Source organism: Phyllostomus hastatus, unplaced genomic scaffold (assembly GCF_019186645.2).
Source record: "Phyllostomus hastatus isolate PE091 unplaced genomic scaffold, TTU_PhHast_1.1 phas_contig_150, whole genome shotgun sequence".
Taxonomy (NCBI): Eukaryota; Metazoa; Chordata; class Mammalia; order Chiroptera; family Phyllostomidae; genus Phyllostomus; species Phyllostomus hastatus.
Window position 1 is genome coordinate 17,662,501 of NW_025333611.1, and position 24,092 is coordinate 17,686,592.

At 41.7% G+C, this 24,092-nt stretch overlaps 1 protein-coding gene across 6 annotated transcripts in view; it reads right to left on the bottom strand.

Annotated features, from left to right (window-relative positions):
• Positions 1 to 24,092, bottom strand: part of GRIA1 (glutamate ionotropic receptor AMPA type subunit 1) — a 274,574-nt gene that overhangs the window by 15,960 nt on the left and 234,522 nt on the right. For all 6 annotated transcript variants that reach the window (XM_045825118.1, XM_045825109.1, XM_045825123.1 and 3 more), the window contains one exon: positions 20,906 to 21,153. In XM_045825118.1, the coding sequence (XP_045681074.1) occupies positions 20,906 to 21,153 (248 nt within the window). The remainder of the gene's footprint in view (positions 1 to 20,905; positions 21,154 to 24,092) is intronic.

Consider the following 24,092-nt stretch of genomic DNA (forward strand, 5'->3'; position numbering starts at 1 on the left):
GGAGGAGAGGTCTTCAGGGGAGGAACACCCATAGCAGGCAGCAAGGGGCATTAATGGGAGGGCTAATGGACCCTCAGATCTAGTCTTCTCCCTGTGGTCTCTTGCCCTGATTGTTTTACTATTTTTTAACATTTCTATTGACTTTATTAGGGTGACAGTGGTTAATAAAGTTGTACAGGGCTCAGGCGTACAAGTCTCTAATATATCATCTGTATATTGTACTGTGTGTTCACCACCGCAGGTCCTGATCCTGTTGCTGTTGTATACTTGCAGATGACTAATCTGCCTCACTGTTGAGTGCAAATAGTGGACAGAATAGACATTTCTATTTTTATTGCCTTCATTATTTGTTTTTATAAGAACTAAACTTTGGCTATTTGGTGACTCTAGTGTGAAAAGAAGCATGTTGATCCCTCCCTGGAAAACACTTTTGGACTCACAGGAACTCTGTTTACGACAGCCATTACCTTTTATTTATGTTTGTCAGTCACTGGGCAGCTAACTAGACTGTGGCATATGGATCCCCAAAGGCAGGAGAAAGACCGCAAATGCTGTGTGCTGCCTGGAAAGGAGTTCATATTTATGATTTCATTTACCCCACATCGTGAGTTTAAATGTGGCAATTTTCAAGCTGGGAAAACAATTGCCATTAACAGATCCTGGAAATGTACTTTTTAGTCTTATAGATACCTTTGTGGGCCAGTGTGCTCTGTCTCTTTCTCTGTTTCTTTCTCTCTCTCTTTCCTCTTATTTCCTCTAAAAAAAAAGCCAAAATGGACTCTGGGTTTGACAGCACACAAAGGGCATTCATTGAGTGGCTGTGCGATTCCTCCTGGGGGAAGTTCAATGCAGGGTATGCAGCCACTGCCTAGACTTCACGGCCCTCCCTCCCCCCCCCTTCCCTTTCCACTTTAAGGGAATGTAGCCTGAGAGACTCAGAGTGGGTGAGGGAGGGATGTAGGTGCAGGGACCAAGGGGAACTGCACTGAAAGGGAAGGAACAAGGAGCCATTGAAAGGGAGAAGAAAGGTGGGGGCTACCAAGTTCTTAATTCTTATTTTTTTTGTGAGTTATCAGAAAACTTTTCTATCTTTAAAAATTAATCCTCTGGTGTCTGTTTCCCTCAGACACAGGATCTAGTTTGGGGTCAGCAGTGTGAAGAGATGTTTGGAGAAAGTGGATGATCCTCATGGAATGAGCCCCACAGTAGGGATCGTGGGAAAAATTTATGTATGTCCTATATTGGTGGGCTCATGGTCTCACAACCAGATTTAAAAAGGGGCTGCCTGAAAGGCATTTCATCAAATTTAACTCTAAATATCCCCCTTTGTGGGTGATTCTGTGAGTTTGAACTCTGATCCCTTAGACTATAATGTTGTTCCAGCTGATTCCTATGTTGGCTGGGTCTCCACTGATAGATTGTCTGCTCCTCGGAGCAGAGATGAGGATTCCTATATTTTAGACTCCTCCCAACACCATTTAGTTAAGATACTCCATCCAGTATAAGAGTTTGAGAAATACTTTTACTTTTTTTTAATGAATGGACAAAATCTAAATACAGTATTCCCTGATGTGTCTATAACTCAGCTATTTGGCAAACTTACCTATCTAGAATATAACAGAAAAGGACCAGAAAGTGTACAAAGAAAATGCACAGGATCGTAGGATGATTGTTGTAGTTAACAATTGTTTTACTGAGGACTTACTATGGGCCATGCGTTATATTAATTACTATACAAGCTTTATTTAATTTAATCTTCATATCCCTATTTGGTTATATTATTACTATTTCCATTCCACAGGCAAATATGTAACTTGCCCGATGTTCTAGCCCAGGCCTGTGTGACTGAAGTCCATCCACATGACCACTGTGATTTCCAGCTTTCCAAAGATGGGGCGCTGAACGCATTGCCGTGTCCCCTCCAGTGCTCACTTAGCTCCACTCCCCCCACTCACTCAGTCCTTTTTAAAAACTTACTTTGCACAAAGTTGTAACACTCAAGGATCTCTATTCTCCCAGCCCACAGCAAAGGCAGCAAATGAGAAAAGTCTCATCATAGGCTATTTCATAAGATGCTAATTTACAACTTGATGGTAAGGAAGGGGCCAAAGCAGTTTTTTTTTTCCTTTCTCACCTTCTTCTGTCCTCCCCCTGGCCCTGCCCTTCTTCCTTTTCTCTCTCGCTCTCCCTGGAGACAAAGAAGGATGGTGCTAGAAGGATGGTAGCCTGGGGCTGTTCTGCTTCCGGCAAACTGCCCTGTGCATATGTACCCTCTGGAAGAATCACTGGGTTGGAATCCAGTATCATATAACTGATAATGATGGAATCCTCAAGAAAGTTTAAGTTCAACAAATTCAAAACAGAAGTTAAAGAGGTATGAATTTGATTTAAAAATATTCCCTTTTAAAATGTTACATTAATATAAAAGCTAAGAGGTTAAAAAGGTAAGAACTCAGCTCTCTGGACCATCCAGGGTCCTGCAGAGCAGAGGCTGTCCTCTCAATGAGCCGTAGTTTCTGGACATGCAGATTTTATGGGTGAGGAAAAAAGCAAAGTGGAGGTGGGAGAACCGAAGTAAATGTGCAGCAAACCTTAATTTTTCTACGTGAAAATGTTTAAAGAGAGCAACTACCATCTCTCATCACCTTTCTCTGAGTTAAGGAAGCTCAAGAAAAATCAAAGAAATAGGAAGGACAGCATTTCAGAATAAGGGAAGTCTTTTAGGTTGAATGAATTTAGACATATTGTTCTTGTTTTCCCCTATAATTTGAGTAAAAAACAGACCTGCAAGTATCAACAGCAAAGGTTTTTATAAAGGGCTCAAAGGATGGTCATAACAATTGCTTATTTAATTAAATCTGTAGTAGAACTTTTCTTATGCCAAATCCTGTGCTTTGCATAGCGGAAAACAAACAAACATAAAGCCAACAACATAGAATCCTGATTCAGCAGAATAAGGGTCCTCTGAAAATTTTCAGATTCAGACATGTTCAGCAGAAGGGAGGTGATGGTCCTGGGTCATCAGAGCATGCATCTAGGCCTGTAATCACTGCCATGGTGATGTGCATGGCTGTTATTCTCCAAGAGGGCCAATGAGCAGAAGAAACACTCAACTCCCTGAGCCCTGACCTTCAGTCACAGGAGCTGATGAGTCCAGGAGCATTCGAATCAGTGAATTATCTTTGGAAGTCAGAAGGCTTTGGACTCTGGGAAGATAATTAATCTCTAGGATGACTTTGTACACATTAAGTTTCAACTTACTGCTGTGAAGAAAGAAGCTCAATTATCATATACTTGCAGAGAAATTGAAGTTTGGAAAAAGCAGTCAAGGGAGATATTTCAAGTGGTTTTAATTGGGCCTGAACTTACAAAAGGCTAAGGACCGAATTGTGGGCTTCATTTCTGAAGCAATTGTCCACACTTCCACTCTTTCCCTCAAAACCTTGAATTCAAGCACTGAGGAGTGTTGGGTAAAACAACTCTTGGAGTTTACACCCAGCCTGCAATGATATACTGTGTCTCTCTTTGCCAAAAGAAGTTTCCGTTTTGATCGCAATAGACTGCTGAGCGTCCTGCTCTCTTTCAACCAACGTGTTTCTCCCTGCTTCATGTGCTTGCATCTTGCTATTCTGTTATGTCTCTCCTAACACCCGGCTGCCCTGCACTGCTACCCATGTTTTCCTTGAACACTTGATTTCTTATTGACCTTACCTTTAAACTTCCCTGGCACCCAGGAGTCAATTCATTGCCTTACCTACTGTTGTTTAATATGTAATGGTCTTAGTCTTTAACTTGCTTATAAAGGCTTTGGAGTAAAGAGTTGATGTCTTTGGATCAACTAGTCAAATGTTTATGAGGGCCAGTTAAGTGACAAGGACTATGCTAGGTATTAATACATACTAGGAATAAAGAATTGAACAACTTACAACCTCATTCTTCAAGGAATGTTCAGTCTACTGTGGGAGGCAGAAAAGCTTCTCAGTGGTTAATGAAAGACTAGACATGATTTTAAAAGAAAAGGTTGTGGAAGCACCAAAAAGGAGAGAGGTTAATTCTGCTACTGGGTGGGAGATAGAAAACTTTCTAGCAATTCTGTGAAAAGGAAAAGTGAACTCACAAGCCTAGAACTAGGAAGCCCAGGGCCTGTGGAGTGTGGCCACGATGGAGGGAACTTCTGGGAGATGAGGTTACAACGGCCGACTAGTCCCAGTCGTGAACATTGTTGAATGCTGTGCTAGGAAGGCAACACGTGACCTGCGGGCAAGGGACATTTAGAAGGTGTGTAAGGAGGGAGAGGATTCAGACCAAGAGCTCTGCAGTCAGTCCTAAGTGATATAATTAACCATGCCGGAGTGGAAGCATGGTCAGTCCAGGACGGAACTGGGAGTTTGTGGATCTGGGTCCTGGGTGGCGCTCTCTTAATCACCTTCCTTTTGGACAAGGGTCTCAAGTGCTCCTTCTGTCTCTATTCCAGTCTACATTGTCAGTGTGGACCACATAAGGTAAACACTATCACCGATGGGGCAGAACACAAAGGGCCCATAGGACTCTGCTGGCCCTGTAGCTTGTGGTGGAGGGTAAAGTGGGAGAGGTTAAACAGTGGCCAAGCAGAAGAAAATAGTTGGTAGGGTTATAGCAGGAGCCTCAGTACATCCCCAGATTTCCTTACGAGATATAGGTAGGGTCAAAGTTCACTTCACCTGTAACCATTGCAGGTATTTTCCCCTCTGGAGTATTCTCAAGAAATAGGCCTGTGATATTATGAGAAGAAATGGTGGTCAGATGCTGATTCAGCCAGAAGATAGGGGTTTCGTATTTGGTTTCTGACTCCACAAAACAACACAATTGTTATATTTTTAAGAAAGCAAAAAACACATATAGAGCACTCTCTTAATCTTCCTGCCCTGAGAGAGATTCTTAAGATTCTGAAGGAAAGGGTCTGAAGGCCTGATTCAAGTCCCTTACTCATCTCTAAACGAGTAGTATGACGAGTCCTGTACCTCCACCTGGAATGACCAACTCTTCTCAGTTTGCCCAGGACTTCCCTGGCTTTAGCACTAGAAGTCCCATGTCCTGGGAACCCCTTTAGTCTTGGGCAGACCAGGGTAGTTGGTCACCCTAACTATACCTTAGTCTTCCCATTTGTGTGATGGGAATAATGACATGCTTCTGCTCCAGTTGCCTGCAGTGTGAAGATCCAATGAGGTGACAAATGGGAAAGTGCCTTGAGATTAATTCTGGACAAATGCAGGTGGCTGGATTGGAAGCACCACTGAAGGCACACCTCTGTGTATTGGCACATGCCCTACCTGGCACACTTTGCCGCTTTGTGGAACCCTATGCATTTTACGAGCTCTAATGTACAGGTGTGGCAGAAGGAAGGCCTGCTTGAGTGTGGTTGGTAGGGTAGCAATAATATGGGTGTCATAATTTATAGTTTTAATTTGAACATTTCACCTAACATGTCATATGGTGTGCCTGAGTGTGATATTGTTATGTTACAGAATTACATGCGTATGATTTTGTAATAAAAGGTTTTGTAATAAAAAAGCGATGTTATTTGTGCTCGACCCTGTATGTTGGTCTCTGGAAATTGTCATGCAGTGTCCCCAGGAAGAATAGATGGGGACTTCCTTTCTTTCCTGCGATACTTGCACACCCTGTAACAGCAAACACATCACTCCATTATCCATTACCCATCATCAGCTCCTCCAGCCAGATCAAGACTGACGTTCCCAGCACAACAGGTAACACGGTAGCTGTTGATCAACTGAATTGTTGACTGAGAGAGTGGTTTTAAATTTCTGAGCTGTATGTTATACGATGAGGTTACTTGAACCTCCCAAAATTGCATACTAGAATATGTGATACATATTTCTAGCCCTGGAACTTTAGGACTGAGATCCCTGATCCAGCCCAGAGAGCTGGATGAGAACCTGAAGTCTGGCTTCTTAAGCAGGGAATCATTCTACAGACAGAAAGCCTTTCAGAAGCATGTTGGATCCCCAGCCCACCTCCTATTGTGAGAAACAGGTGTCAACAGCTCATTTGCAACCTCATCTGATCCTGTAATGCGAACCACTTGCCAGCAACAGCAGGTACATGGGTTTGTGTCAGACACCTTAGAGATACTTACAAAAGATATTGGAGAGAACGAATGAAAATCTCCCCACAATTAATGCAGGGAGTGAAAATACCATTCAGGATGAGAGCCAGCCCACTGGTCTCATCTTAGCCACCTCTGATTCATGAAAGGAAGAAAAAGTGGGCCAGCTCTAAAGGCTGGCCACCGAAAAACAGACATCAATGTGAACAGGATGCTGGGCAGGCCCGCAGGACCATTATTTTCTTGTTGACTTTAAAATGCACAGGGTCATAATGTTGGAGAATTGCTCCTCCAGTGGTAGAGAGTGGCTGCTGAGGAAACAGTCTCCCACCCCACCTGCACTCTCTAGGTCTCACTGTCCCTTCTTCCTTTCCCTTTCCTCCGCCACCTCCAGCCCTTCAACAATTGCGTCAGCAGATCCACTTGTATCTGTTTTTTTCTAATGGAGTTCCGTGAGAGATTTTGTTTGGTAGAATGGTTCCCTATTGAAAACAGCAATAACAAGATTGAAAAAGAATGTATGAATTCTTTTCACTTTGTACTGTTATGCTGGCTGTGTCTTTTACCTATCTTTGTAATAGTGTTGTTATTAGCTTGTGTCTTCTTTCTTTTCTTCTATCTTAACTGTGACTGCCACTTAAAATTTTAAATCGTTTACATAAAAATCGAGATTTCTAGTTTCTTTTTAAAACCAGAAGATCTGGCAATATTCCCACATGGTGATATTAGACCAGACTGAGTGGCAGCTGTGCCCTTTTAGACAGGCATGTGCTCTGTGTTCACTAAGTCCCCATCATTTCCTAAGGTCTCCCACAGACTGTCTGGGAAGTTTTCCGTTTGTAGTGTAGTATAGTGGATAACAGCATAGGCTCTGAATCCATAGGCTCTGGGTTCAAATTCTGACTCTGCAACTTACTACCTGTTGTGACCTTTCACAGTTTACTTAACTTCTTTGTGCCACTGATTCATTATCTGTAAAATGAGATTTTAATAGTGCCTACTTCATTGGGTTCTTGTGAGTATTACATGAATTAGGGGATGCATATGAGGATCGAAAGAGTCATGCCATATATAGCAAGCACTCAATAAATATCAACCATACTTACTATTTACCATGATGTTCACACTGTGGTTTTGTTGCTTAGAGTACAGGGAGAATTGCCTGTATTCATGACTTTTAAAAATGAGGAAACCACAGAGGGTCTACTCCTGGTCCATTTCACTCATTTTCTTTACCTGGCCCCTGGGGGCATTTTAAGTTTCAGTCCCTGTATTAGATGATGAACCCAGGAAGTGTCAATGTCATAATTTATTTGTCTTTGCTTTTCCTAAGAGTACCCACTTTAGTGCTTTGGAAATACTGTGCTTGAAATGTTGGTAAAATTAAATTGCACAATCATGGTCATATACTTTCACGCTGCCTTTAGGATGTTCAATAGTAATGACCAAAGATACCACAAGTTATGAGTTGGTTGGTTGAATTTGTGTTATGTGGTCTACACAGTAAGACTAGTATTTCCTGGTTCTCATGAATTAGACAGACCAGACACATCAACTGGTTTGATAACGTGCTTAGAAAGTTGCCATATACATGGAAGGTGGCAGGGGAGGAATCAGTCCATGGGACAAGCAATCAACAAGATGTATTAATCTTGCTTAATATTCTGTTAGGTTCCTAGGGACAGTTGGCCCTTGCTTCACTGAACTGTACCTTGAAATACAGGCAGAGAGAAGAAGGAATCAGTAAGAGAAAAGATAGTGGAGTAGGAATAAGTTGTGTTTGTGGGCCACGAGGAAACTGGCTTAACTAGTGCTATGAATTTTTTTCTTTCTAACATTCCTCCAGAGGAATAAATTTCATTCCCATGGGAATAGAATATGTGACTGAGAGGTCATCGTACTCTTTTTCTGCTAGGTTTCTGTGCTGAGGAGGGATGATTAATACTTGTCAGTTTCCCTGCCTGACCCTTCTCCGTTTGTTTGTCTGGAGGCTCTGCAGGCTTATCACTTCCATCTGTTTTCAAGGAAGTTGGTGCCTTTGGTTAGAGATTTACCTGGGCCTTTGCCCCTTTTCCTCCTGGAGAAGAGGCTGCTTAGGTAGGATTATCAAGCCATGATCTCAGCCCACAGTGCTGTTCATAAAATGTTACTAGAACAGATGGCCCAGAATTTCTATGCCGGGGCTCAACCCAGGGCTACTCCTTGCCCCTGCCTTTCTGCCTGTCCTCAGAGCCCAGGCTTTGCTCAGGAGCATCCTTTGTTCAGACCTGTGGATGGAAGCAGCGTGGCTATGAGCTGAACGTTTGGGGCACTGAGCATAAAAGGGAACACAACCACACATTTGAACATTTGCCTCTTGGTGTTCTGAAATGTCCACCTTATTGTGATAAAAAGGAACCCAGAGTAGTCTGGCCCAGAGAAGGTGATCACCACATATTTGGGTCAGTTCTCCAAATGAATAGAATAGATAATAGGCACTGAGGAGGAACAGAAAGGGGAAGGGTTGGTGAGGAGGGGCGGGAAGAGGATCAATATTCAAGAACTCCTTCTGCACCATGAGCTTTTCATAAGAAATTTTATAAGTGAAGCTTATAATAGGGTCTCCATTTGGAAGATAAGAAAACTTAACCTCAGAGAGATAAGTAGCAATGGTTCGCATTTCTTAGTCACTTTAGTACGTGCCATTGTGTTAAGCACTTCATATGATCTCGTTTAATCATTTAACACACCCCCAGGCAAATTTAGTGTTACCTCCAGCTGCTGTATTTGGGGAACCTGAGGATTAGGAGGCGAAGTTACTTGTCTCAGCCACTTTTACCATTAACTGGCAGACCTGGGATTGATACTCAGCTCTGACTTCAGGGCCCTACCCATCAGTCCATGGCCCATATGGCTTATTGCTACTTGCTCAAGATTGTGTGGTTGTAACTGTGGGAGGCAGGGTCTAAACAAGGGTCTGACAACATCAAAGCACTTTTGCTTCTCACACCCACCAGTCCTAGTGGCAGAGCTAGGATACGTATCCAGTGGTGGGACAGGTGTCCAGAGCTGTTCTGTTCTAGTCTGCCTTTGTGCCAGAGCAGCTGCCTTCTTAGAGCAGGAAAAAGACGGGAAGTCTGAAATAAAGTTGTTGATGAGAGGCAAGGAAAAACAAAGATGCTATTTTTGACAGTAACAGCCTCTTAAAAGAAGCCAATTTGTAGATCAGCGGGGGAAAGCAGTGCTGCGACAGGCAAATCAGACGCAGCTCTGGACCTCCATTCTTGCCTTGGTAAAGACCATTAGTTACCTGTGCTCTTTATCTCCCTCGATCCGTGCTTGCCACCTTAGTCTGACCACCCTCCTTTCATCTCTCTCTCATTAATGTGTTGCTCTGCTGTTTACAAGCTTCTCAACCAGGCATGCAAAAAATAGCCCTAACGGGTCTAAGTGCTCCTTTGTCTTTGTGATTTCACAAGGATCCTCCAAAATAAATCTGCACCATGGAACTCCAGCCTAGCCTAGTAGTTCAAGAGGGGGTGCTTTGGCTGTGGAGGCCACCTGGCGCCTCATTTGCCCTGATGTTTTAAGGATGCCACCATCAAGTGTGGCAAAGGCAGTGAGGTATGCCTCCACTAGCGCAAGGGTTGGGATGTGCAAAGAACGAGGGGTTTTGGAGTCAGGTTTTGTATTTAAACTCCAGCCTGCAAATCACTTTAAGAACCTGGGCAGAGTGTCACCTCTCTGAATCATAGTTTCCGCACCTGAGAAAGGGAAGTGATAATACCTAAATCAGAAGGTAAGTGGAAAATTAATGCCTGAATGTCCCTAGGGCACTGAATACATAAGCATTGCCCAGCACACAGTCAGCAGGTGTGAAAGAAATATATCTCCTCTTCCCCACCCCTAGACTTATAGTACGATCAATCTCAAATTATCTGCTTTTCATCATTGAAAGGAACCAAAAGCACTATGTAGTTTAAAATCTTTGGGGGTGTTTAGGTTCAATCTGTCACAGGAAAGCAGGGAACCATAATACTTATTGGATGTGCCTCTTTCCACTTTTAGGTATGGCAGTGACATCAGAACAGAAGGACTTGTGTGCCCCGCAGATGCAAACAGGGTCGAAGGGAGGCAAGGATTCCCTAGGGAATTCAGGTAGTGCAGGCAGAGAACCACTTCCCTTTGTGGAACCTGGGTTTTCTTAATTGTGTATTGGTAGGGCTAAATAAGTGTGTGTTGGGGGGTATAGTAAGTGATCTCTATTCTCCAAATGATCATTCCTTCATCACAATTTCCCTCCTTATATCCTTGAGGAGGAGTCTTGCCTACTGGTTGAGAAGAGGTTCTGGAATCAGGCTGCCTGGGTTGAAAGTCCAGCTCTCCCATTTCCATGCCAGGTACCCTTGGGCAAATTCTGGAATCTCTCTGCACTTCAGTTTTCTAAACTGTGCGTTCAGGATGAAAACAATACTGTTTCCACGACCTTGTTGTTAGGATTATATAAGCCAAAACAAATCAAATACTTCATAGAAGTGCCTAGGATGAATCAGTGCTTGGTAAGTAAGTTTTGTTAACAGTAAGTCTTATCACTACTAGTAAATATACTAAATCAAGCCAATGTCACCCCCCTGCCTGGACTTTTGCACTGGACTATGGTACCAGTCTCCCAGTGTACTCTGTCTGATCCATCTCATGTGTTCTGACCTGTGTATTGGTATAGCTCTCCTTCTTTGGAAAACCTCCAGTCTCTATTCTCTCTCTCTCTCTCTCTCTCTCTCTCTCTCTCTCTCTCACACACACACACACACACACACACACTCACACTTTGTCTGTCTCTCTCCTCTCTTTTCATCCTCCAGTTCCCTCCGTCTCTTCCTCTCTTGTCAACTCTTCTGAGAATACAGAGAAATCTAGCCTCTCTGATCAGGTCAGACCTGGGCTACAGAGTTCATGGGGTTACCATGACAACAAGCACCCCTGGCTACCCATTAGGAGGCAAGAGCCAATTGAAAGAGACTATCATTTCCCTGGCACATACTGTATTTATTCTCAGCAGCGGGCCCTGTAGCAGTACTATACTATAAGAAGAGAGTGGGAGGGATGGAGAGAAAGAAACATCAGGGTTTTATTTATTTATTTTTAGTGTGTTCTCTGTAAGGGAGGACCACAGATTATTCTCAGAGAGAGACATTTTATTTCTCATGCAGCCAGTAAAGTAGCGAGGTGGTTGAGAGGGGGGTTCATGTGCATGTTTGATGAATGCAGTTTGTTTCACAACGAAGAAAAAATAAGTTATTTGGTTCAAAAGTGAGTTTTTGGTTGGTATAAAGAGAAGAGGATGGGGTGGAGAATTATCGTTAATGAGTACCATCTGTGACAAAGCACTTTGTGCTATTTTATCAAAACTCAAAGTGACTGCAGTGAACAATTATTATTCCAATATTATGGAAGAGAGAAGAGAGGCTAATAAAGTTACAGGGGCTTATCAAGGCAGGGCAGGGTATACTGCTGGTAGAGTGATGGCCCCTGAGCTTGAACTGAGGTTGTATGACTCCAAAGATTATTGTTTAGACACCATTCATACAGCTTCCCTGTCATGCTCCCATCCTGTTGGTTTTCTTTTTCTTTCAAAAGGCCCTCCTCCTCACATTCTGCCTCCTCAGGCCACTTGTATATCTCTCTTCCCTGACCTCTAGTTCTGTTTTTCCAGTGTGGGCTCCTGTGTACCTGTAACAGAGTCACCTGGGGGACTTGTTCAAGTTGCACATTGCTGGACCCAACCCTTGACCTGCGAATCAAAAAATCTCAGGAACTAGAGTCTAGAAAGGGGCATTTTTAAAAACCACCTTCCTTAGATAATTTTGATACATATTGAGGAGGGAGAATGGTTTTTTAGAGTAAAAGATTCAACACCATGCGAGACAGCACTTGCTTATTTGTTTCCCAATTACATTCTGGGTCAGTGTGATTCTCTGAAAGCGAAGAACTCTCTTAATGGCCTTCTTAATACTCAGACCAGTGCTAGGCAAAATAACAAAATGTTGCAGAAAGGCCCACTGACCTAGCTTGAAGGTACAATCATGTCACATGGTCCCAGTGTGCTGGTGGGCACTCCTGGAAGTGAGAAGTCTCCCCGCAAAACCTCGTGATACCTCTTTCTGAGTCATGGCCTGAACTTCAAGTGGTTTTCAGTAGATATTTTTCAGCATAGCCTTTTGTGAAGGAAGAAAGCTGTATTTAACAAGAATGCCAATGAGGCTAAAATGCTAATTAGCAACCTTGATCTTTTGTCCAATAAAATAACAGATATAAGCAAGTCACAGTCAGTGCAGTGGAAAGGTGATTGGCAGGCTTCATCCTGTTTCTGTGTTCCCCAAAGTCTGTGCCCCTCCCATTGAGGCCTTTCTCAACCTCCTAGGCTTCCCAGAGGTAAAACTGAGGGGGTGTCAAGAATTCTTTTTGGGAGGTAAACTCCATATCTGCCTGTTTTTCTGTCCTTGCCAGAATTAGGCTATACCTGGTCAGGCCTTTGGGAGGAGCACAAAAGTCCCAGAAAGCTCACCTAATAGATTTCTTTCACAAACTACCAAGTCTTAAAGGCTGTGACTGGTGACAAAGCCACTTCTCCCATCTGTCCCCATCCTGTTATGGCCTGCGGCCACATTCATTATGTCATACAAAAATGACCACAACAACTTTCTAAATAGCCTTCCTGCTTGTGATCCCCGCTCTCTGATTTATGTTACAAATCACTGCCAGCATAATCTTCAGGAAGCCTGTCTGATCATGTTCCCTCTAAGTCAGTGGCCTTCAGTGACCCCTACTGACATCAAATCAAACCTACAGAGATGCTGGAGATCCTTCACAGCTGGACTGCAACCCATTGTTCTTATTTATTAATGGCTTCTCTAGTTGAAGGGGACCCCTCGTTGTCCCTGAAAACAAGCTGTACATTTTCACAATTCTGTCTTCACTCACTCCATCCCCTCTATCTGAAAGACCCTCTCCCTGCTTCTCATCTGTCACAGTCCTTTGGGGCCTGCCATGGATATTAGCTCTGCCACAGAATCTTTGCGTAGCCTCCCACTCAAATGTTGACTGTCCTCATGAGTGTTTCTGACTCCCTTTGGGTATTCGATAGGATAATCTATGTCATTCTGCCCATTAACTGTATTTGATTTTGCATGGGGATTGCATCTCTGTCGCCACTGCTGCCTAAGCATTGTGCACAGTTCTTTGTGTTGAGAAGGATTGAGAAAGGAGTCTGTGAAACTAAGTGGAAGGCACAGGGAGCAGGGCCCCCTGGGTGTCCGTCACCCATTAAGCTGCAGGATCACACTGCACCATGCACCTGTTCCCTTGGCCCATACGTCTGGCATGGACAAGACATGTAACAGAAGACAAACATGTTATGATCACAGAGACCAGGAAAAAACTCCACATAACACAGTCACAGTAAAAGACCATACTTTGACCAATGTCCTGCTTAGGGTACAACTTAGCAAATCTATTAAGTTCCTGGTAGATGGTTTGTAAAGGAGAATCAGTAGTTGAGATTTTCACTTAGGCTGATTTTTGTGTGGATTTCTTCTTGGGTTGGTAAAACATAGGCCATGAATCCTTACTTAGGAAATTTGAACATACTGTCTGTAATTGAAGGGAGTATTCATTATAATAACAACAGAAAGACTTCAGTTCAGATCAGCAGATACATTTAGTTGGCAAAAAAAGGGCCAATGGATCATAATTAGTGGATTTACTAATTGCCTTTCCCTAGTGACTGGCATTGGCTGCGTAGGTCTTTATCCACAACGTAAGGGCTTGGAAACATAACTTAGCCCCTCGCCCAACCCCAAACATGCAGTGACAGCCAACAAACAGCATCTGTTTCAAAGAAACACCGCCTGTCCAAATGAAAATCAAGCACTGAACCACCTTGCTTCAGCAGAATATTTGTTTCCAGAGCAGAAGAGAACAACCCCCATCCCCTCAAACCCAAAACAACACCCATTCTGTCACTAACAGCTGTTTAATGCTCTGTAGGGACCATGGCCTGGCTTCTGCCAAGTAGACTTGGCAAGTTTTAGAGGAACATTTGGGCCTTAGATATCAGCATTCTGACCTTCTGGGGCGGAGCTGGGTGATCTGCCTTGGAGGAATCTGGAGCTTGCTCTGGGCAGGCCTGAAGGAGTGAAAGCCCCACAGGTGTTTTCGAGGGTGGGGTGGGGGAGGGGTGTCTGGCTTTATGGAGAACAAGTGGTAGAGGAAGAATGCCAGGAAGGTCCTTTCTTTCTTTTCTTTTTCCACTTTGAGTAGTATGAGCACTACATTTACTTATTTTTAAAAAATGTTTCTGAATGGAATTTATTGAGGTGACATTGATTAATAAAATTATATGTTTCACATGTGCAATTCTATAACACATCATCTATATATTGTATTGTGTCTCACCACCCAAGTCAAGGCTCCTTCCATCACCATTCATCCCCTCTGTACCCTCTTCTGCTTTTCCACCCCTTTTCCTCAGTAATCACCTTACGGTTGTCTGTGTCTATGTTGTTTTTTTCCCTTAATCCCTTTGCCTTTTTCACCCAACACGCCAGCCTCCAAACAGCTGTAAGTCTATTTTCTGTACCTATGACTCTGTTCATATTTTATTAGTTCCATTTGTTCATTAGATTCCACGTATGAGTGAAATCATACGGTGTTTGTCTTTGACTGGCTTATTTCATTTAACATAATGGTCTCCAGGTCCATCTGTGCTATAGCCAATGGTAAGGTTTCCTTCTTTTCTAAGGCTGAGTAGTACTCCACTTTGTAAATGTTCCACAGAGTTTTTATCCACTCATCTATTAATGGGCACATGGTGTGCTTCTCAATCTCAGCTGTTATAAATAATAAACATAGGGGTGCAATAAGCATAGGCATGCATATATTTTTTTGAATTAGTGGTTTGGGTTTCTTCAGATATATTCCCAAGAGTCGTCATAAGCAATTTCATTTTTAATTTTTTGAGGTAACTCCATACTACTTTCCACAGTGGCTGCACCAATCTGTATTTCCACCAATAGTGCGTGAGGTTTCCCTTTTCTCCACATCCTTGCCAACACTTGCTGTTTGTTGATTCATTGATGATACCCATTCTGACAGGTATGAGGTGATATCTCATTTTTAATTTGATATCTCATTTTTAATTTGATATTGCAGTTTTAATTTATATTTTCTCTGATGTGTCTTTTCATATGTCTATTGGTCATCTGTATGTCCTTTTTGGAGAAGTATCTATTCAGGTCTTTTACTCGTTATTTAATTAGATTATTTTTGGGGGGGGTGTTGAGTTTTACAAGTTCTTTTTTTTTATAATATTGTTATTTTTTTAAAGATTTTATTTATTTATTTTTAGAGAGGGAAAGGAGGGAGATAGAGAGAAAGAGAGAAACATCAATGTGCGGTTGCTGGGGATTATGGCCTGCAACCCAGGCATGTACCCTGGCTGGGAATCGAACCTGCCACACTTTGGTTCACAGCCCGCGCTCAATCCAGTGAGCTATGCCAGCCAGGGTGAGTTTTACAGGTTATTTATAAATTTTAGATATTAACTCATCAGATGCATTATTGGTGAGTATATTCTCCCATTCAGTGGGTTGCCTTTTCCTTTTCTTGATGGTTTCCTTTGCTGTGCAAAAACTACTTAGTTTGATATAGTCCCACTTGTTTATTTTTTCTTTTGTTTCCCTTGCCTGAGATAGTATATCAGAAAAAAATATTGCTACAAGAAATGTTTGAGATTTTATTGCCTATATTTTCATCTGGAATACTTATGGTTTCAAGTCTAACATATAAGTCTTTAATCCATTTTGAGTTTATTCTTGTGTATAGTGTAAGAAAGTGGTCTAGCTTCATATTTTTGTGTGTATCTGCCCAATTTTCCCAATACCATTTATTGAATAGACTATCTTTATTTATCCCATTGTAGGTTCTTGCCTCCTTTGTCAAATATTAATTGACCATAAAGGCACGGGTTTATTTCTGGGCTCTCTGTTCTGTTTTATTTGTCCATATGTATGTTTTTATGCCATTACATGCTATTTTGATTACTGTGGACTTGTAGTATAGTATGATATCAGTAGCATGATTCCTTCTACTTTGTTTTTTCTCAGGATTGCTGTGGGTATTCAGGATCTTGTGTGATTCCATATAAATTTTTGGAATATTTGTTCTAGATCTGTGAAATATGGCATTAGTATCTTGATAGGAATTCCACTGAATCTGTAGATTGCCTTGGTTAGTATGGACATTTTAATGATTTTAATTCTTTCTATCTATGAATACAGTATATACTTCCACTTATTTGTATCTTCTTCATTTTCTTTCTTCAGTGTCTTATAATTTTCTGAGTACAGGTCTTTTTCACCCTTTGGTTAAATTTATTCTTAGGTATTTTATTTGTTTGATGCAATTGTAAATGGAATAATTTTCTTAGTTTCCCCTTCTGACAGTTCATTATTGGTATATGAAAATTTAAGTGATTTCTGAATATTTATTTTGTACCCTGCTACTTGACTGAATTCATTTATCAGTTCTAGTAGATTTTTGGTAGAATCTTTATGGTTTTCTATATACAGTATCTATAATCTGCAAATAATGACGTGTTTATGTTTTCTTTACAATTTGAATGCCTTTTATTTCTTCTTGTCTAAATGCTAGTACCAGGACTTCCAATACTATGTTGAATAAGAGTGGTGAAAGTGAACATCCCTGTCTTTTCCCAATCTTAAGGGAAGCACTTTTAGTTTTTGCCCATTGAGTATAATGTTGGCTCTGGCTTTGCAATATGTGGCCTTAATACACTGAGGTATATTCTCTGTATTGCCACTTTGCTGAGAGTTTTTATCATAAATAGTTGCTGGATTTTATCAAATGATTTTTCTGCATCTATTGATACAATCATGTGGTATTTATCTTTCATTTCGTTTATGTGGTATATCACATTTATTGATTTGCAGATATTGTACCAACATTGAATCACCAGAATAAACCCCATTGATTGTGGTGTATGATCCTTTTAATATGTTGTGGGATCTGGTTTGCTAACATTTTGTTGAGGATTCTAGCGCCTATGTTCATTAGGGATATTGGCATATAATTTTGTTTCTTTGTGGTGTCCTTATTTGGTTTTAGAAGTAGGATAATGCTGGCCTCATAAAATGAGCTTTCGAGTCTTCCCTCTGGTCCAGGACTTTTATTTTTGGTGAGTTTTTTTTTTTATTACTTCTTCAACTTCACTGGTTATAAACTGTCTATTCAGATTCTCTGACTTTTCCTGGTTCAGTTTTGGAAGATTATATGTTTCTAGGAATTTATTTTTTTGCCCAGATTTTTCAATTTGTTGGCATACAAGGGATACCCTCCAAACCAGAATTATCTTCTTGTGGGTCAGACCCTTGTAGTACAGGCTTCCACTGCTAGGAGAGTGTTCTAGGAAACCACCTGTGTCAGTGCACTTGCTGACATTGTTGCCAGCGGCTGTGTTCCGCTTCACTGAAATTTTTTTGAAAACTCTTTCAACAAGATTGGCCATTTCATGATGGGTAATTTATACTTGCCCGCACTGCACTGAGTCTTCAGTAGTTTTTGACCCACAATGGCATGACCCCCGTGCCCCACCCTCCCTATTCACCCAGTCTTGCCCCAAGCAACTCCCCCACCCCTATGGGTGAAAAAGGTCCTGAAAGGAAAACATTTTGCTGATGTGGAAGAGGTAAAACAAAAAATAGCAGTAACACTAAAAGGCATTAAAATTGATGAGTCCAGAAACTGTTCTGAGCAGTGGAAAAAATGCCTTGATAGGTGTCTTGCATCAAATGGAGAGTGCTTTGAATGTGACTGAAGTTTAAACATGTAAGAGTAAAAACACATTTTTAAAAAATAAATAAATTCCATTTTTTGTTTTTAATATTTTCTTAAAATATTTTGTATTTCTTTTATTTATTTTTTTAAGATTTTATTTATTTATTTTTAGAGAGGGAAGGGGGGAGAGAGAGAGAGATAAAGAGAGAGAAAGAGAAACATCAATGTGCGAATGTGCGGTTGCTGGGTGCCATGGCCTGCAACCTAGGCATGTGCCCTGACTGGGAATCGAACCTACGATGCCTGGTTCGCTAGGCATGTGCCCTGACTGGGAATCGAACCTACGATGCCTGGTTCGCAGCCTGTGCTCAATCCACTGAGCTATGCCAGCCAGGGCAATATTTTGTATTTCTTTGGAGTTACTTCTCCTCTTTTACTTTGACTTTATTTATTTGGGTCCTCTTTTTTTTTCTAGATGAGTCTGGTTAAAATTTGTCAATCTTGTTTATCTTTTCAAGGAACCATTTCTTGATTTTATTTTTTGTATTGATTTTTTAGGACTCTATTTTGTTTATTTCTGCTCTGATCTTTATTATTTCCTTTCTTTTTCTCACTTTGGGTTTTCTTGCTCTTCTTTTTACAGTTCCTTTAGGGTAAGGTTAGTTTGATTATTTGAGATTTGTCTTGTTTCTTGGGGAGGACTGTAATGCTTAGGACAGCTTCCACTGTGCCCCATAGATTTGGGTCGTTGTGTCCTTTTCATTTGTTTCAAGGTAATTATGATTTCTTCCCTGATCTTATTGTTGACACATTTTTGTTTAGTAACTTGTTATTTAGCCTCCATGTCTTTGTGTCTTTTCTTGTGAAAAAAAAATGCCCTTCAAATATTGCCTCCACTCCAACTTCTTTTGTCTCTTCTTGGAACTCATAGACAATACACATGGGATTTTTTTGTCTTTCATATCTGTTCATCTTTTTTGTTATATTGTCTGTCTTTTAAAAAAATTCTCTGTGATGTTCTGGGGAATTTTCTCCAATTCTAACCTCAGTGTAGTAATAATTCTCTTCAACTTTGTATAATTGCTGCTTAGCCCTTCCACTGAGATTTTATATCAATAAGTACTTTTTTTTTCACTTCACTAAGTTCTAATCAGTACTGTACTTTTCCAAATGTGTCTTACCTTTTGTGGCAGAGTTTTTCTTTTAAAAGTGATTTTATTCTATTTAATTTTTGGTTGTTAAGTGATCTTTAATTGAAATATTTTCCTCTGTAGTTCTTAACTAGCCGGGTACTCTACTGCACCACTGTTGATGTCATCTATGATGTCATGAGGGTGGCGGCCATTAGCATTGCAGCCCACAGACTGGGTCATCCCAAGATCTCTTTAATGGTTCCAGAGAGCTTTCCCCAAAGATCGGGCCACATCTGTTGGGCAGTGTTGATGATCTCATCGCTGCTGAGAGTGATATTTCCACTGTGTTTAATGTCTTTTTTTGCTTCTTTCTGTCTTGTGGTGGTTCTTTGAAGGTTAGTTACTTTTACATCTTAATTGTACTTCTGATTCTTCCTTATGTACATTGTCACATAATTTACAACTTTGCCCTGTTTAGGGAAGCCACAGAATAATCAGCATGCTTTTCACTCTGATTTTGATTTCCTTTTCACTTTTTGGCTTATGAATTTCCTAACTTGCATTTAAAAGTGTGTTTGTTACTTGTTTATCCAGCATATGTGGGTGTTTTACAGTGGAAGTTTCGTTCTGCCATATTGCTGAAAGTAGATATCCTCTAGGTCCCTTTTCATAGACTGTCAGAGTACCTGTCATAGTTGTCATGAAGCATTAAACAATAATCACCTGTTTAATGTCTGTCTTCCTTGCAAACATGTAGTTCCACTGGGACAGGGACTATGTCTGTCTTGTTCAGAACTGTAGCTCTAGCTCCTAGCTGACTGCCTAGAACGTTGTAGAGCTCAGTCAAGTGAAGGCAGAGGTGGCCCTGGATGTTGTGGTAAATGGGTTAGGAATTCCTCTTTGTTCTTTTGCAACTTTTAAAAACACTTCTCACCTTTTCTTGAACACTACCTTCCCTAAAATGAGTTAATCCCTCTGCAATTAACATAATGTCTCCCAAGTGACTTCACACTGTACTGTTTTCAGTTACCTTCTCTATAAATTATCCCATTTGAATTCACAGTCACTTTGGACCTGAGAAGGGCTGGGATGATTATCCTGTCTTTACATATGAGGAAACTGAACATAGGGGAGGTGACCTGTCTTAACTTCTGTGAGACAGTCAGTAGTAAATTCCAGAATTAAATCTAGGTCTTCTGACCTCACATCTGTATGACTCTACCTTAGCTGTTTGGAATGAATATCACAGTTTTTTTTTTATGTGAACATAAAGTCCACTTTGCTCTATACTGAACTACCTGTTTCTTGCTAAAGAAATTAGTATCTAGGAAAGAATAGATGCTGCCATTCATTTGGCATTATTTTGATCTGCACAGGACTCAGACTACTGGATTTTTCATTTGGACAGTGCGTTTATGTTTCTCTTGAGACAAACATTACAAACCACCTCTGTCAAAGAATCCAGGTTTCTGGAGGACTCTGTTCATGGCCTAGTTGGATGCAGGGGTGTCTGGTAAAGGGATGGTGGGTTACAGATCACATGACAGAAATACAAAGTTCATCGATGTTTAACACACTTGGAGGGGTAAGGCGAGGTGTGGGGAAGAACACAGAGGCAGCGACAGTCATAGCAAGCTGAGGACCCCAGGTCAATTTCCAACCTCAGGGCTGAAGGTCTTGGGTGGCCGGAGTCTTCCAGGCCCACCGGTGTCCAAGAAGAGCCCTCTTGACAGCTTGCACTGTGGCATTGGTGCCATGTGGCAGACACGGTGGCTTCATTCCTGAGATAGGGAGGGGAGAGGGGGTACCAAGGAAGCAAATCTTGGCTACTTACCTCAGGGCGGACCCCTTGGGTGTCGCAATGCCATAGCCTTTGGAATCCAAGTTACCTCCCACCTTCATGGTGTCACAGGGTTTCCGCTGTTCAATGTACTCATTCATGGTGGACTCCAGAAGATAGGCGTATTTGCCTTTGGATTTCCTCACTCGGATCATCCCCTCCTCTGTGGTCCGCACAAATACTGATGGTTCTGCTGACTTCATGTATGTCCACATCTTTTCAAACACGGCAATTTTAGACCTCTGGCAGGGGACAGGAACAAAACTGCAATTGAGTGCTGGCTGTGCTTGGAATTAAGGTCGGCATACACACTAATGAAGAGCTGAGTGTAGCTCGATCACACATTCATGAGTGAGATTAGCTCAGGAAGAAACAAATTATGAGTGATTGCAAAATAAGAGGCTCTAATTAGTACCAGTAGGTTCCAAAGTACAAATATCTTGCAAATAACAGAACAAACAGAATAGCTCAGAATCTTTTAATTACTGCTGAGTAATTATATTCCTGTTAAATAAGGGGAGAGTTAAGAAACTGGGGCTCTGCCTGGCTTTTAAAGACATTAAAACCTATCTGTTGTTCAGTAAGGCCATACTTATACAGCTCAGAAGAAGAGGAGAGCTCTGTATCAGTGGGATCTGACTTCCTTATTGGAGGACAACACTGATGAATTTCAGGGTCATGGGTGCCAAGTTCCAGTCATCCCATAATGAAAGGTTTGATTTGCTTTCAGAATGTAAATTGTTGTCTGATAAAGCTAATAACTTGAGACCCAATATTGTCACCTGTTTATATTTTAAAAGCCTTTAAATACAGCCAAATTGCTTTTCTCATTTCCTCCTGAACTCCCTTCGGGACTTGGCCTAGGCTGTGTTAGTCCACTCGACATGCTCTTTCTCTCCAGCTGTATGCTCCTCACCATTTCGTAGACTGGAACAAACCTGAGGCATTCTGAGGCCACCTCGGTTCCAAGGACGGTGGTTCTCAGACTCTAGTAGGCACTGAAATTGTGTATAGAGATTGTAGATATGCAGATCTCCCTGCCATACGACTCGAGATACTGACTCAGTACATCCGAGGGGGAGCCTAGAATAAATCTCTTCCGGCTGTTTGCCCAGGTGATGCTGGTCTGTGTGGCTGGTGTGACCCTTACTTTGAGAAGATAAGGACACAATGTCTGGAAACCCACTGGATGAACAAGCTTGATTGCTAGGATAGTGGGTCATTCCTACTTCTGCAGAGGTTTCAAGTCTGTGGACACAACAGGAGGGCAGGGGACAGCTTCCCTTCTGTAAGTCTTTCCCAGAGTCTAACCTTGTACACAGTAAGCCCTTAGTCAGGGCCCACAATTCACCACCGCAAGTTAACATTCTCATCTAACATGGTCTTTCTAAAGGGCATCATTTCCCTAAATGGGAAATGTATTTTAGGGATACTGGAGTGTAGTTTTTGAAAATGCTTTGTAAATGAACAAATGTTAAACTCACATAAGGGACTTTTTTAAAAAAAAGAAAGTTACTACTAGAATTATGCAACTTATATTATCTGTTTAATGTACAGATTACAGATTTATTTATATAAAATTATCATTATATATGTAAGAGGTCATTGTTCTTTGCACACAAGTATTAGGTGTATTTCCTTAATGTCAACATCAAGTGTTGGCCTAATATTGGTATATAATTAAGTTGCTATTTGACTCAACTGATCTATAGAGGTATTTGGACCCAGGAAAATTCTAGGGCTCCATGGAAAATTAATGGAAATAGTTACTGGGAATTTCAGGGAGGCATTGGGTAGAGTGAGCCTTGAGTTTTGATAGTCTATGAGTATATAAACTAGATGGCTTATTTTACAGTATGTTGTATAGTCTGGAAAGGACACTGGACTTGAGGCCTTGAGTTCTAGTCTTAGTCCTACTGCTAACTTTTCCCACCTCTTCCATAGACTTTGGGCAGGTAATCTATAAATCCTTTACTAGATGGACATTTCTGATTCCTTGTATGAAGATACATTGTTCAAGCAACAATGTCAGTGTGAAAAGGAAGAACAAAGAAAAGGGAGTATTTCAAAGTTAGGGGAAGAAATACCTAGAATCAATCATAGCAAATACAAGGTATGGAATATTCTCTCACAGGAAACAGGGAAGTGTATAAATTCATCTGTGACCAGATTTTCAGATGATCTTCCAGGCACAAAACCAACAAAACATACAGCAGGGCAATGCGAGATGCAATCTGACCTGACAGGATGGCCACAGCAGGGAACGGGGCTGCTGACATGCGGAGCTGAAGAGCCCTCTGGGCAACAGTGGGCAGAAAATGAGATGTTCTCTCAGCCTCACCTCAGTGCCCCAAATACCAGGGCTGTGCTCATAGCTGTTTGGGGTGGACTATCAGGAAAATCTCATCTCCTGGACTGCAAAGCCAGCATGAGTGGCAAGGAAGATCGGAAATGTACTTGGGGTATTTGTTCTTGGGTCTCTCCTGTCATCTGTGGCTCCCATGGCCCTTCACACATCTTAATTAAACTGTTGATGGAGGATTAAGTGACTTTGGGTTGGGGCTGCCAAGAAGCTCGGGCCTGCCATGGTGACTAGAAGCTAGATTTTTCATTTTGTGGTAGAGGAATTCTTGTCTCACTATTCTGTCCTTCTGTTTCCTGGGGTGGTAGGCGATCTTGTGTCCCTACCCACCAAAGTCCTGGTGGGACAATTCTCAAGGTCAGAGTCACAGAGATGGAAGGGCTCATGGAACACATCTTGTCAGCACTCCTTTTTTACAGGTAGGGAAACTGAGGCCCACAGTATGGCAATGAAATATCCAATGTCACACAATCCGTTAGTGGCAGAGCCAGGAATAAAACACTTGTCTCTTCCTTGCTCACCTGGTTTCTACTGCAACCAGCTTCTTCCCTCATTTTAGGCATTTTACTTAACGTACTGTGGAATCTTTCCGAGCCACGGTTCTCTCCTGACCGTGGAGATTATAGCACACATTGCACAGTGTTGTCGTGGGGATTACGTGAGAACAGGTGGAATGCATAACCCTGTGCGTGGCACAGTGCAGGTGCTGTGTAAGTGGTGCGATCACTGCTCATACTTATGCCCTTTCTTCAGATTTCACTTTATAGTAGGGATGCCCCAGACATGGCTGGCTTGGTACCAGGTTCCCTTCCTATATAC